A 16,101-nucleotide genomic window follows, 5' to 3' on the forward strand; every position below is an offset into this window, starting at 1 on the left:
ATTTGACAAAGGCCATCTGTGAGGAACCTAGAGCCACCACAGCTAATACAAAAAGACAAGGGTGTCCTCTCTTGGCCCTTCTATTAAACATTGTGCCAGAGGTTCTAGTCAGTACAGTAAGTCGGGGAAAAGAAAAGGCATTCAGACTAGAAAGGAACAAGTAAAACCGTCATTATTGATGACGGCATGATTCCCTAATGCAGAAATTCGGATGGAATCTACAAAAAAGCTACTAGAACTATTAAGTTGGTTTAGCAAGTTTGTGGAATATACAAAATTAATTATATTTCCACATATTAGTATTAACAACTCAGAAACTGAGTTTAAAATGCCACGTTATACAGCATGGAAACTTAAAACGGCTTAGGCATAAATCCAGCCCAAGGTGTGTAAGGCCCATACACTGAAACCTGGAAAATAGTGCTGAGAAACTAATGAAGTCCCAGATTTGTAGAATGCTGTATTGTTTTCATGAGTTAAAAGACTAAAAATGCTAAGATGTTAACTGCCCAACATGTTTTATCTACATTTCTATGTAATTCCAATCAGAATTTTTTAGGTTTTTTTCTTTTTTTGGTAAAAATGGACGCGCCAATTCTAAAATTCCTATGGAAATTTCCTATGGAAATTCCTATGGAAAAGACCTACTGTTGTGCAACAATACACATTTAAAGTCTTGTGCTGTGCTAATTATGCCTTTTACTTCCTAGAACCCATTTCAATACATAACACGGCCTCTTTTTAGAACTTTAATTACCGTATTTTTCAGACTATAAGACGCACACTCCGCCCTGCCCCCCAATTTGGGAGGAATAATGGTTGTTAATGCTGCTGTCGAGTTACATTTACATTGGTGAAGTAGTATGTCATTAAATATTTTGCCACATTTTTTGCTTCAATTTTTTTTTTCTATTTTCCTCCTCTAAAACCTAGGTGTGTCTTATGGTCTGAAAAATACGGTATTTTGCTAATGGCAGATAAAGCATCAAATAATGTAGTCACCAAGAGTATTTATATTGTTGGTAGAATTATAAGTGACTCCTTCATTTTACTTTTCAAATCTTCTATAATGTGATGTTATTTTAAAAAGTTACAAGGATGTCCACCTCTGGCCCATGATAAAAGATGCCAGCCGCATCCCGTAGTACTCTTCTTACACCAAAAGAGGGCACTAACACATCCAATGGTAATCTCGAGGTTAAGGAAAAAAGGTACTGACTGGTCCCTGCTATTTCAAGAGAAAACACAGCAAACCTTGCTGACTTTCTACCCATTGATTTTTGTTACTGAATTTTGCGAAAGCTCTTCATTTGACTCCAGCTTCAGCCATTTCCAAAGGTCAATTGTCCTCCCCACCCCCTTTTTAAGAGAAGGGGAGGGAGGGAGAATGAGGGAGAGAAACACTTATCAGCTGCCTTCTGCATTGGTCCCAAACAGGACTGAATCTGCAACCTAGGTATCAAACCAGTGACCTTTCAACCTTTGCGGATCAATGACCACCCAACTGAGCCACACCAGTCAGGGCCAAAGGTCAACGATCTTGAATCTACTCTCCCAAGTATAACCCCAATCTACTTGAGCTTGCATGTCATTAAAGTACAATATTTATTGTTTTTCCTTTGATGTAAAATTTACATACAATGAAATACACAATACACTCACTGAGTTTGAACACATGCATATATGAAGTTGGTCTAGAAGATATCCAGATATGCAACATGAAAAATAGAGACATTTATTAAAGAAGGTACAAGAAACATTGTATATAGGACAATGACACCTCAGTCCCCTTCAGAGTCGGCACCTTGGGACCTCACACAGTTCTCCCAATTGCTATCAGCTGCTCCATCCAATCTCATTGGGGGTTTGAAATCTCTGCCCTTTCAAAGGTGATTTTAGTTTTGGGAAAAAACAGAAGTTGCAGGGCGCCAAATCTGGGCTATAGGGAGGCTGAGTTACCTGAGTGATTTGATGGTTTTGGTAAAAAACTCCCCAAGCTATGACGCATGAGTTGTGATGAAGGTGACAATCACCAGTTGCCCATAGCAACTGAAGCCTTCTGAGTCATCCACATAGTTTTCACAGAGGACTGTTGAAGCTCAACACCAAATGCGATGCAGATTCGTTGCTCTACTGGCTCAGTCATTTTGAATGCAATGGCCACGCAGTACATGTACATGCTCACTCAATGGCGTCTACCACCCCCACTGACTAGTAGAGTGAAGTCATCATTGTTCACGCATGCACACTCCAGTCCACTCTCCTTGGCTGCCAAGTTACATAGATGCCATGCAAACTGTCCTCATTATATTAACAGCTGGATTTTTTTTGGACAGATCCTGTACCTATGTAACCCTATCAAGCTAGAGAACATAACCATCGCCACCAAAAGTTTCACATTCCTCTCCAGTCAATACCCAAGAAGTAACCACTGCTCTGATTCCTTTCTCTGCACTGAAGTTTTTGCTTATTCTAGAATTTCACTTAAATGGAATCATTCAGTGTAAATTATTTTTGCACTGTTTCATTAACTTGGCACAATTTCTGAGCCATCCACATTTCTGCAAGATAACTAGCTATACCACATGTTAGATATGGTAGACAACAGGATGTTTCCAGCTTTGAGCTATTGATGACCAAAATGGCTATGAACACATGTATGTCTTTGTATGAACATGTTTTTATTTCTCGACAGCAGAACTGCTGGGTCATGGGGTCAATTATCTTTAGAAAAAAACCCAAACAACCTTTCTCCAAAGTATTTGTGCTATTTTATTCTACATTCTTACCAGCAGTTTAATTTTAGCTGTTCCACAACCTCGTCAGCATTAGGTGTTGTCAGTCTTTAGTTTTGGCCATTCAGGTGGATGTGTAGTGTCCTATTATTTTGATTTTAACTATGTGAAGATTCATGGTGTTGAATACATTCTCACTGGATTCTTGGTCATTTGTGTATCTTCTTATGAGAGGTGTCAGAATCTTTTCTGCCCACTTTCTTTTATTGTGTTGTTTGTCCTTTTACTGTTAGGACGTAGTTTTTATTACTTTTTAGATATTAATCCTTTATCAGATAATGTTTTGTAAATATTGTACTTCTTCCTAGGCAATGGCTTGCCTATTAGTGGTGTCTTTTAATGAGGAAGTTTCAGTTCTGATTAAGTCTAATTTATTGATTTATTTCATGCCTAGTACATTCTGTGATCTAAAAAATCTTTGCCTACCCCCAAATCATGAAGATATTTTCCTATACTTTCTTCTGAAATTTTATGATTTTTACCCTGGCTGGTATAGCTCAGTGGACTAAGCCCCTGAACCAAAGAGTCACCGGTTTGATCCCTGGTCAGGGTACATGCCTAGGTTGCAGCCAGGTCCCCAGTAGGGGGCACGTGAGAGGCAACCACACATTGATGTTTCTCTCTCTTTCTACCTCCCTTCTCCTCTGCCTAAAAATAAATAAATAAATAAATAAACAAATAAATAAAATCTTCAGCGCGCGTGCACACGCACACACACACACACACACAGAGACAGTCACCTACAAAGGAGTTCCCTTCAGACTGTCAGCTGATTTCTCAAAAGAGACCTTACAGGCAAGAAGGGGCTGGAAAGAAGTATTCCAAGTCATGAAATCCAAAGACCTACATCCAAGATTGCTCTATCCAGCAAAGCTTTCACTTAGAATGAAAGGACAGATAAAGTGCTTCTCAGATAAGATCAAATTCAAGGGAGTTCATCATCACCAAGCCCTTATTATATGAAATGTTCAAGGGCCTTATCTAAGAATAAGATAAAAAACATGTATACTAAAATGACAGCAAACTCACAATTACTAACATCCACACCTAAAATAAAAACAAACTAAGGAAACAACTAGAACAGGAACAGAACCACAGAAATGGAGATCACATGGAGGGTTAGCAACGAGGAAGTGGGAGGAGAAGGGGAAAGGTACAGAGAATAAGTAGCAGAGACGGTAGGTAGAAAATAGACAGGGGGGAGGGCAAGAATAGTATGGGAAATATAGAAGCCAAAGAACTTAAGACACATGGACATGAACTAAAGGGGGGAATGTGGGAGGAAGAGAGTGTGCAGGGTGGAGGGGAATAAAGGGGGAAATGGGACACTGCATTAACAATCAATAAAACATATTTTAAAAAACCACATGCACGAAACAAGTTTGTACTCCTGGAACAAACTCCACTTAGCCATGACACATTAACCTTTTGATATATTGTTGATTTGCTAATATTTTGTTAAGAATTTTTCATCTTAGCATGTTCATGAAGGGTATTAGTCTATAATTTTCTTTTTGTAATGTCTTTGTCCAGTTTTGGTGTTACTATCTACTAGTGTATTAGTTGTAAAATTTTCTCTCCTTTTTCCTTAAATGCCTGGAAGATTCTCCTAGTCAAACTTCTGGGCCAGGCCATTTTTTTTAGTAAGATTTTTGATAACAAATTTAATGGAAATTGTGTCAGCTTTGGTAAGTTGTATTCTTTTCAAGAAATTTGTCCATTTCATCTAAATTGATAAATCTGTTGGCATAAAACTATTCATAATAGCCTATTATCCTTTTAATATCTATAGGATCTAAGTGATAACCCCTTTTTTGTGCTTGATATTGTAATCTGCTTTTTTTTTGATTAATCAAGAAATCAACTTTGTTGATCTTTTCCAAAACCAAATTTTGGAATTGCTTTGTTTTTCATTCCACTGATTCCTATTCTTACCTTTGTAATTTCCTTCTACTTACTTTGCTCTTTTTTTTTTTAGCTTTTTAAGTTGAAACCTTAGATCTTTGGATTATTTTTCTTTTCTAACCTACGTATTTAGAGCTGTAAGTTTCCCGTTTCCCTTTCAGCACTCTGTTCCTCAAGATTGACATATTGTATTTCAATGTCATTCCATTCAAAACATTAAAATTTTTTTCTTGTGATTTCATTAAACTATAGATTATGTAAAAGTACCTTTGCTTAAGTTTCAAATATTTGGGAATTTACCTAGGTATCTTATTTTCCTTGTTTTAAAGTTTAATTTCATTGTGATCTTAGAACATATTTTGTGTTATAGTATTCCTTTAAAATTTACTGATTTAAGTTTAAATTTAAATGGTTTGTGGCCTGGCATATCGTCATACTGGGGAGCATACAGTCTGTACACTTGGAAAAGAACTAGAGACTGACAGATTTTACTGAAGTGGTTCATATTTTAAAACATTTACTCAAAGTAAGACAATTTAAAAAGGGTTTCAATTCTGAAACCACAAAGGAAGACCTGTCAGCTTCTTGGTCTAATCACGCTCGTCTTCCTTAATTATCATCTAAAAGTACGTACTAATCATAGAATTTGGTCAGTGACAAATATTCTAAACTTCCGCAGCCCTTTCTACCTCTCTCAGTAGGTTAAACAACTCAGTTGAGAATTACTAATTAGTATCTACCCAGAACTTTATTTACTACAACACTATAAAGCAGGGCAACACAATTACCACCACATTAACAAAGGAATCTGCTGAACCAGTCAGGCTAGTTGTCTGAGGTCACACGAAAGCAGGAACTTGCCAGAATTAGACAGTGGAGTTCTTGTGGCCTAATTCCCACACGCCTCGGCACTCCAAAGAGCTGCTTGTAAGAGTTATAGCAACTGACGATGAAACCTAAGATATACCAGAGTCAGAGGATCCTGTTATTGAAATGATATTAAAGATGATCTAACGCAACATCCTCACTTTATAGATAAGGAAATCAAATCCTCAAAAGGGGACGTGACCGAACTGCTCAATGTCACACTTCTAGACACAGTAAGGCAACCACGAGAATTTAGCACTCCTAAATCCGAGCTCAATAATGTTCAATTACTATGGAATAACCAGTATCCTTTACTACCATTTTAAATCTTTGAGTTTATAAAAAAAGTCTTGATGTTGCCACTGATAATTATTAACAATTCATCCACTAATAACAATTAACAAATAATTATCCAGCCAGGGTCTATACTTGCTAAATAAATAAATATTTAAATATGTTCAAGGCACTGCATTGCCTGCATTTTCATATTTAATTCTCACAATACTATTATAAATCTCTCTCTATTTTAAGGATTACAATCTAGGAAGATCGACTTATCTGCCCACGGTCCGTAGTCAGGAAATGCCTTTATAAGAGGTAAACAGTGCCCTTCGGCCACAGCAGCCACTGAAGAGGAGCAGCCCTCAACAAGGGCCACAGGTGACCAAGAGTGTCAGGACGCTGAGGCACCGCCAGGGACGCAGGCGCCTCACCAAGCACAGTGGGTGAGTGCACGTTAGCGAGGGGCAAGGCCCAAGAGGTGTCTCATTCGCTCGGTTTGAGGGCGCCCCCCCCCCCAGGAGTGTAGCACCGCTCTGGCTGCAGTGAGGAGGGGGCCAGCAGTGAGGCCTGAGCCCCTCCGTGCAGAATGACACCTCCCAGGAAAAGAGGTACGCGGTCTGACCACACCGGTAAGTTTGCAACAACAAATATATCATTTGTGTTTTAATTATTCAACTCCCCACATTTCAAAGAATATTTGAAATTATTTTTCAAATAATTTCATTTGAAAAAGAGATCTACTGTCAAACAAGTCTGGAAAACCACAGATCCCCACAGAGCACCTGCCATGACCATAAAGTCAGTACAGAACTTGGCATCAGAGCGGAGGCTGACAACCCCTTTTGGAAGGCCGTGAGTATCCCTTATCTCTCGCACTTTCCGAAACCCCAGAACAGACAGCATTTGAGGTAATTTAATTGAAGGCCAATGGCACTTGATCTTAGCCAAGAGGCCAAGAAGCGATGAAGGCCAATTGCTAGAAAAGTAATCATTCAAATAAACAGAAGGTAAGAAAAGGGCTTCCAGTACCATAGAATGAGTTTGGCCTGAAGAATATTAAATAAGGTCTAAAGAAGAACGCGTGAGGTCTCTTAAGTATTACTCACAAAATAGCATTGCAATACAGGTTACCTCCTTTCACAGCATGATATCTCTACGGTATAAGATCAAATTAATTAAAAGTTCCATTTACTGTCCCAGCAGGAATGCCTTTATCTTTGATTGCTAAGTAGATTTCACAAGGCCCCTAACAAAAAACCCAAGCGTGAAGGAAGTAGCATACTATTTTGGAGACTTAAAAATAAGCTTTGTAAATAAGTAATTATGAGCCTAATGACACTGTTACAAGTAGCATTCACCCTCGGGTCAACCTATAAGAACAACACAGAAAAAACTGGAGCATAAAAAATTTTTAGGACAGTATTAATTTTAACAAGTGGCTTACTGCTTTGGGAAATGTTTGTGTAAGAAAACCAAACCAAGCAACCACTGACAAAAATCTACCTCCCCCCAGTGTGCAGTGTGAACGGTTACCTGTGGAGTCTGCCAGAAGTCCTGCTAGGACACGCCTGTTTACCAGTTCGGTCTCGCTAAGGCTGGAAACAACATCTACACTAGTGGCTTCTTTGGTAATAGTGGGCTTTCTGAAAACCGCAAGATCAGGTCCCTTGACATCTGCGTGTTCTTGGACATCACGTGACCTCTGTGGCTGAGAAGATTGTGGAGCAAATGTGAAAGTCTGCTTGAGTGTTTCTTCAGAAGGAGAGTCCACTTCGCCCCGTGCAGGAGCGGACTTCTCAGTCTGCCTCTCACTCAGTTCTTTGAGGGCTCTGATTGTGAGCCGTTCCTGTTCCAAGTCAAGAGATGCTACTGAAGCACCTTGGGTAGGAAAAGCATCCAGAAGCTCACTTCCACGGATTCCTCTGTTTTGTTGAGAGTATTCGCTTTTTATGTCTTTAATGTCAGAACCGCCTGGCCCACGTTCATACAAGATGTCTACAGGAAGAGCGGTTTGGAAGTCCGCAGCCTTCTCTGATATTGCTTCAAATGCATTTCCTTCACTTTTATCTACTATTCCTTTCCCTCCGGTTTCTGTAAAGGCTGTTATCAGGTCCTCTGGGGAAGAATCATCTACATCTTTAATACTTCTTTCATGTAATGACTCCAAATGGGCAGAGGCTATCACGTTTGGTGAGAAATCTGTCTCAGGAACATGTGAAAGTGCTGCTGAAGGAAGTCCGGGGCCCTCGGTCGTGGCAGCCTTTTCAGGAATACCAGCACTCACCCCATCTGACTGTTTCACATGTCCTGACATGACATTCGTATCAGGTGCCTGGGAGCCTGCTGCCATGCCAGCTGGACTCCTTGCAAGAATATCAGGCTTAATTTGTGGCTCAGAGTCACTGACTGACCCCTCAAAGTTTTCAGATGTTTTGGTTTCCCTGTTATAATTGAGAATCTCTTTGATTTCTTTTTCATCTGCTTTTACGACAGCACTTGGACTGGAAACAGGTTTTTTAGCCTGAATTTTGTTACTTTCAAATGAAATACTGGCTGTGATGTCCTCTATCACTGTGTCATCAGACTCACCAGAACTATCAGCCTCTGTCACTTCTCCCAACATAGAGCTCTGCCAGTTCATTTCACCTTTCAGGTGGCCATCAGGTAAAACCACTTTTACTGTGGCCGTGCCAGAACCCGGAGAGACACATTTCTCCAGCGGAGATCCAGGTACCTCTGAAAGCGTGTCACCTTGTTTCTGCACGTTGCCTTGCACACCTTTGACACTGGCGTCTGGTGTGGAATCAAGATAGTCTGGGATAGGTTTTTCAATGGCAGCATTTTCTTGTGGGAGAGATGCTTCTGCCCAGTGACCAGTCAATTTAGCCACGGGTGTGCTCCCATTAATAGAACATACAGGAATTTTCTGATGAGTGTTAGTTTTAAGATTTACAACAGGAATTTCTGAATTATATTTGCTCGTGTCAAGTCCTGTAGTTTTTGTGATGTAGTCGGCTTTTTCGTTCTGCTGCTTCACGTGGGGAACGAAGTCCCAAGTCAGTACCTCATTGGTAAAGTTGTGCATATCGCTGACACACCTGGACACCTCTTCCAGAGCTGCAGTCGTGTGCGAAAACTGCCTAGTGAGCAAGGCAGAGGTTGGGAAACGCCCTGCCTCTTTATTTCTTAGTGGAAATACTTTGTCATTAGACTCTGAAATGTCTGCAGATGATTCTCGATCAGTGTGCACTGCCCAGCTACCCAAATAATTGGCACTCTCCTTATATGCGTCTTTATATTCTTTGTCAAATGCTGCTCTGTCAATAATTACTTCGAATGGTGATTCAGGGGAATCCTTCTCAATACCACTACCGCCTGACACTTTGGATGGGGACAAGGAGTATGTACCAGTGCCTCCTGCCCTAGACTGCTCAGTGGCTGGCTTCTGGGCTGTCGGCAAAGTAAACTTGTCGTTGGCATCTAAGACTGTTTTGTCATTCCCACTTGGTGTCTCACTGGGGTTCCTGGATCCTTGGTCTTCATTTCTCTGGTCCTCCACTTGAACAGCGTCCTCCGAGAGAAAAGCAGGATGACCTGGGACACTGGCTGGAATGGAAGGGTGGTGACAGCAACCTCCTTCCCCAACAGGAACTGGGCAGTTGGCTCCATCTTTACTGGTCCCCTGAGGCTCTTGCACCTTTGTCACATCTAGACGAGCCAAGCAGTCTTGTCCTTCTTTGGCTAAAACAGAATGGCTGCCTAACACGTGGCTTTGTTCTCCACGTAGTGTTGCAAGGTCAGTTTTACGTACTTCAGAAGATGAAAGAGAGGAGGAAGTCAAAATTTCTGAAGCTGGCTCACCAGAGCAAAGAGAGCTCATTCCCGCTATGGTTAGAATTTGAAAGAAAAAAACTGTTTACCAGGTACAACTGCACATTAGCTGGTCAGGCCAAGCAGCATGCTTTTTGTTTTTAAAATTACATATATACACAGAGGATGTATATATATACACACACAAACATGAAACTACTCAGTGCCAACAGTTATCCTATAGACATGCACAAAATTGCCACAGGTGAACAGAAAAGCCACATCATGCTCCAAACTGCAAATAATGAAAAAGGTTTTTTCATGACAAGTTTCAGTCGACTTTTTCCACTGTAAAGGTAAAGCATAAAGATGAGAAGATACTGGGAAGTCTGGGGAAGTTTTCCCCTTTGTTTTGGTACAGGTATCTAACAGAAACAGCCCAATCCACACAAAACAAGCACCCTGATATTATGAAGCACCGATAAGCTCTCATCTGAACAACTTAGAACGTGCCGCTTCTATAAATCTGCTATTATAGTCTGAGAGCCTGAGAAGAAAAACTAGTGACCAGAGTGCCTTCTGATTTTCGGGAGATACAGCAGATCCCTCCTAAGCCTAAAAATCAGGCGAGAATTATTCTGTTCTAACTACTAGGAAGACTAAGCCTATGTACGGATGGCCAAGGGTTAAACTGAAGGCACTGAGAAAGCTGGCCTGCTCCAAACTCTCTTGCACCAACTTGCCAATTTAACCAAACTGAATCATGCAAATTGGTTTCTTAGGTTAAGAAGAGTTAACTCCAGAAATTCTTTTAAAACAGAAAATAACCCTGGCTGGTGTAGCTCAGTGGACTGAGTGCAGGCTTCGAACCAAAGAGTTGCCCGTCAGGGCACATGCCTGGGTTGTGGGCCAGGTTCCCAGTGGGGGCCATGTGAGAGGCGACCACACATTGATGTTTCTCTCCCTCTTTCTCTGAAAAATAAATAAATAAAATAAAATAAAATAAAATAAATCCTTTTAAAAAGTATAAGTTAAGGCTTATCAGTTATTAATACCACAGTACCCACTGATTTACACAATGTTTTCTAACTTTCCAACCTAACAAGTTTTTACTGGGAAAAAGATCAAAACAACTGTTCCAAGGGCAGGCGCTATCTTGGTACTGCCCTCCTTCCATACTGCTGTATCTCTGCAGTTGGGACAAAGAAGGTCTTCATCGTTCCATATGAATGATTCAGGTCCGACAGGTGAGACCTAAGTAGATTCTGGACAGCAATGCCTTCCTCGGGAAGATGTAAAAGAGAAAGCTTCTGGGATTATCCTTATTCAGCTTACCTTCTTATGTGAGAAGCTAAGTGATAATTAGACAAAAGAAAAATTGTGACTTTATTCAAAGTCATTTTATAAACATGACTAGTGAGTCAAAATGTTTGAAGCAAGCCGTAATTCATCCGTAGTTCCAATGTAGTAAACACGGTCACATCTATCACTGTATAGTATGACTGTTCATCTTACAGGCCAAAGTGGGCAAATGAATCAGTAACAATTCAACAATTATTTATTAAATGCCTATCCTGTGCCAGACACTGTTTCAGAAACTAGGCTAAAGGCAGTTGAACAAAAGAGAAAATATCCTTGCCTTTGTGAAGCTCACAATACACAGCAGGAGACAGGCAATGAGCAAAACCAGTAAGTAAAATGGGGATGATTCGGTGGTGGGCCTGATGAAATGAAGAAAGAAAGCAACCGAGGCTGACTGCTGACCAGAGGACACCACCTTGTGTGTGCGTGCTGGGGGGGCGGTGATGGGAAGCATGGTAGAGACATTCCATGCTTTGTCAGCTTCCCCAGTCTTGCTGTTCTTCTGTTTTTGAATCCTTAATACTCCAAATGTTTTGAGTGAGATGTATAATAATCTGAGGTGAAGCCAGAAGATTAGGTCAGAGATCTTATTCTTGCAATACCAATAAGCCTTATACTGAATGCCATGACTACCTTACAGACTACTAAAGATTCTGTAATATGATAATTATAATTATATATATAAAATAACTTTATCATGTTTCCCAACAACTTTGTGACTTAATATCTGGGCTGGTAGTGTTTTCTGGGGGGCGAGCTTGGGGAGTAAGCAGAGTACGTGGCTGCAATAACTTCTCAGTGATTGTGAGCTGCAAGTGCTAGCTCTCGTGACTGTCAATCAAGCTTTCCCACAGGTAGCAAAATGTCATCTGTGGTTTAATTATCTTGTTTAGAATTTCAGCAAATGAAAAGATGAAAGTTTCCTTGGCTAGTTATAACTCTTAAAAAACTTGGACAGACCTGACTTGTACCAAGACAAAGGAAAAACTGGGCTGGAAGCAGTTTATAAAGGGATGAAAACATTAAACAGAACAAACATCAAAATCTAATAGGCCTTTTAGAGCAGTTCCTAGGAGCAAGGACTCTCCCAATTTGTCAGTAAGTCATTGGTGTTGTCCAAGCCTGTGCCTGGTAAAATGGCAGAAAACTCCAGGGAGTTTGAAGATTCCTAGTTTTTAAAATACCGTACACTGGCCCTGGCTGGTGTGGCTCAGTGGATTGAGTGCCAGCGTGTGAACCAAAGATCTCTGATGTGATTCCCTGTCAGGGCACATGCTTGGGTTGCAGACGAGGTTGAGTTCCCAGTAGGGGGCGTGCAAGAGGCAACCACACATTGATGTTTCTCTCCCTCTTTCTCCTTCTCCTAGCTATAAAAATAAATAAGTAAAATCTTAAAAAATGAAAAAAACAAAAACAAAAACCCTGTACACTGTAAGACTGGCTAATGAAATAATTATGGATTATCTCACATCTCAGAAAGTGTTCCCTACCCTTTTCTCTTTCAAAAGACTCAGCCTTTCATAAGCAATACAAGAGACTTTCGATACCGCTCAAAAACAAATGTCTGTCAGAAAATTCCCCCACCATGAACATCAGCTAGTTATTTCATGCGCACATTCATTTTCAAGAATCTGAATCACTTAAAAATATGGCATTCCTCTACTAACAAACAACACACCTACCAGAAGGGAATCAACACGTGGTAAGAAGGAAACATGTCACAACCCTACAATGATCGCAGAATGTCCCCAAATCTATCTAGTGCTGAGCTCCTTGCTTATCCTTATCTTCTTAAACTCTAAATTCTTTTAAGTCTCCATTGAAGTTTATTTTCTGAAATAAGACTAGGAAATTAAATTGTCAGTTTTATTCTAAATTTCCAGATAATTCCCAAACCAAAAATTCCAATTAAAAGATGCAAAATCTTTTCATAATACTTACTAATCGTGTGGCCCTGGCAAGTTGCTCAGTCTCATCTAAAAAATGGGGACACCAAAGCACCTGACTTGAGAACTGCTGTGAGTTAGTACATGCAAAGTGCTCGGAACAGTAATTGGCACTGAGCAAATTCTCAGTAAGTATCCCCGAACAACGCATTTTTAGTATATATGTGTGTGTGTGTGTGTGTGTATATATATATTTCCTGATATAGAGACTCCAGATCATCTGCCCTTTTATTAGGGGAGAAAAAAAAAGACACTGAATCATAACCACCTTCACCTGGTATATAAGAGAAAATCTTCATTCAGAATTTTAGACAATTTCCCCCCTATCATTCACAAATAAAAGGAAGGAGCTAAAGAGCTTTTATCTATTTCAAAATTTTGGGTGATACAACTTCTAAATCAGTTAGTACAAACCAAATGCCTATGATAACCTGAGAACTGTGCTAGGTCCTAAGAACCTATCTTTATGTGGATAAAGACATTTATGACAGCCCATATGAAAAAAACTATAAGCCAATGTTGAAAAGATAAAAGTTTCCTGAACAAAATGTTTCAGCAGATGATCTTTATTACCATCAAGGTCCAAGTACATGTTAGTTCAGTGTCTGACTAGCTGAACGATTTAGTAACCTAGCACAAAAACAGTCTTCAGCACCCTCTTTTACAGTCCACGCCTGGTTCTTCACAGGCTTTATCTCCGACTCACTGACTCACAATTTCCAGAGGATAAAGCTCAGGAGACTCTGCAGGACAAGTTTCCCAGGCAATGAACCTGGCCCAGGAACCGCACCTTGACTTACTTCATCAGTTCTGGAAGAGCAGAGTGAGCTGCACTGTGACATCCCTCAGGTGCCACGGCCACTGCATGCTGACTCCCCCCAGACCTCTCTGTCCTGGAGCACGACTGGCAGTCAGCAGGGGATGGGGCAGCAGTGGCCCTTTGTGCCAGCTTTAGACACAAATGCTGATTCTGAAGTACTGTAACTTGAAATTTTGAGTGGAATAAGGAAAAGCTGCATTTGGCTAGACCACATGGTGTGGAACTGAAGAATTTTCCCTCTTCCACACCCTTAGTATTTCATCTTACAGAACAAGGTGGGGAGTTAAAAATGACAACATGAAAAAACAACTTCCAAGTGAATGCTCTGTACACATCAAGTAAATATACACAAACTGAAAAGGAAAATACACGCCTGTGCTTCAACATATCTTCTCTTTACTGTCTGTTACTCCCCAAACTGTCCTTTAGTTCTTCCTAAGTGGACAGCTTAGAAATCTGTTACCATTTGGTAACTGGTTGCTCACCCCACCCCCACCTCTCTTAGGCATTCATTACTTTTAATTGAAAGGATACCTGTAACATGGAAAAACCATACACGTCAGTGAACGAAGACTGCCAGCCTGACGGCAGCAGCCACTGACTTACTTTTGCACATACACACTATGTATATTCATACCAGGTAGGCTTGAAATATTCAGGTATAGGTTTTCCTACACTTGAATTTTCTCATGTTCACAAAACAATAAAGACAAATTTTCGTGCAAAACGACATCAGCAACTTTCAGCCACAGCATCAAAATAGGAAGTTAGCCAGCAGACACTTTGCAGCCAAGCTAGACCTTAAACAAAAAGTCTCTTTTGTACAAAGAAAAATGTTTTGCTTGTTTTTTTTTTTTTTAAAAAAAGGCTGTAACTGGCAAGAGCTTTTTCCTCAATGCTTGCCCCAAAGTTCAGTGTTTAACTTCCTATTCCAGATGCCTACTGCATCACTCAAATTTAGCACAAATGTTGACTACTGAAAATGCGCTTCCAATTCTACATGGTTTATAGATCCTCTCCAATTTTATTCTCACCTACTTTTCTTTCCAATATTTTCAGTTTGATTTTGTGTTTGATGGAAGAAATACATCCCTCGAACAATACTAAATTGTAAAACTAATAGTGAAGATATGGTTAAAAGAGTAACTTCTCCTTTCAGCTCTCATGATTTTAACATGTGATTTTAACATTAACCTCAAAATGACATCTCTAAAAAGACCTGTAAACCCTAAAATGCAACTGATGATACACTTTATCATCTTTACAGTAGGCAGTGGCCATGGGCTGTTAAGTCCCAGGTGTGTCACACATAGTGTGACCGGAAGTAAGTTATTATTTTACCTTTTAAACCCTGGTTTCCTCAATCGGTAAAAGAGCTGGAAGCTTTCCTGCACCAAACTGGCTACGAAGTCCAGATGAGATGATTCACACAAGGTGCCGCACACCGCGCAGGCGCACTGAGGTCGCCGCACACCACACCTACACCTGTCAGTATCTGTACTGCACAGCACCGGACAACGTTACTAAAATTTACTCTATTTGGAAGTGCTCAGGGTTAGGCTGAAATTTAACTCTTTAATGAGAAAAAAGGAATCAATAAGCCAAAGATATACTCTGGAGTAAGAACTGATTATTCCATTGACATTCTCATGACAAATCTATTCATCAGCTTTCAAAAAGTTTAAACTGCTAGCTTAAGTAGTCATGTACCTCAAAATAGTACAATTTAATAAATATTATATAATTTATTTTTGAAGTATGTAACTGCCTTTGTTTACTCAGCCTAAGTAAGTTTTTGGTACATGCATCTCACTGAAGCTCCATAATGATAAGTATATATTTCAGGATTAAAGATGTTGTTCTTAAATATGAAAATGTCTCATTTAACTATGGCTACATATTGCTTAATATGGCTTAGATACATACAAAAATGAGGCACAATTCTCCAAGGTATGACGCTAAGGGATATGCAGCCAGAGACAGGTTAGTTGGGGCGGTGCCAGCCAGTGATGGACTGACTCAAGGTGCCTGCTGGTGGCGGCAGCCACTCTGAAAGGCCTGCGTGGGGCAGGACTGGTCTCAGCTATTCTCCCCGGAGTTCTACTGTAGTTCATCAAGCACACCGACAACTTCCTCTTCTCTTATTTTTATTAAGGCAGAGCAGAAGCACCAGTCTTGGCTACCTTGGAACACACCTAATCACGTGCCAAGGTGTCACTGCAAACAACTGAGCAGGCTGATCGTTAGACCTGCCCACGAGGCAGAGCACCAACAGGCAGAGCACCAACGGGGTAACTTTTCCACTGTGTGTGTG

General features: G+C 40.3%; 1 protein-coding gene across 3 annotated transcripts in view; it reads right to left on the reverse strand.

Moving 5' to 3' along the window:
- Nucleotides 1-16,101, reverse strand: part of RTN3 (reticulon 3) — a 48,956-nt gene that overhangs the window by 15,436 nt on the left and 17,419 nt on the right. The window contains exon 2 of one of the 3 annotated variants that reach the window (XM_053659086.1): nucleotides 7,383-9,455. The exons of 1 other annotated variant lie outside the window; for it this stretch is intronic. In XM_053659086.1, coding sequence (XP_053515061.1) covers nucleotides 7,383-9,455 — 2,073 coding nt within the window. Of the gene's footprint in view, nucleotides 1-3,531; nucleotides 9,735-16,101 lie in introns of those variants that run through there. One more of the 3 variants, XM_053659085.1, reaches the window with a different exon arrangement.

This window comes from Artibeus jamaicensis, unplaced genomic scaffold, assembly GCF_021234435.1.
Source record: "Artibeus jamaicensis isolate MK-2021 breed Jamaican fruit bat unplaced genomic scaffold, CSHL_Jam_final scaffold_614, whole genome shotgun sequence".
Classification (NCBI taxonomy): domain Eukaryota; kingdom Metazoa; phylum Chordata; class Mammalia; order Chiroptera; family Phyllostomidae; genus Artibeus; species Artibeus jamaicensis.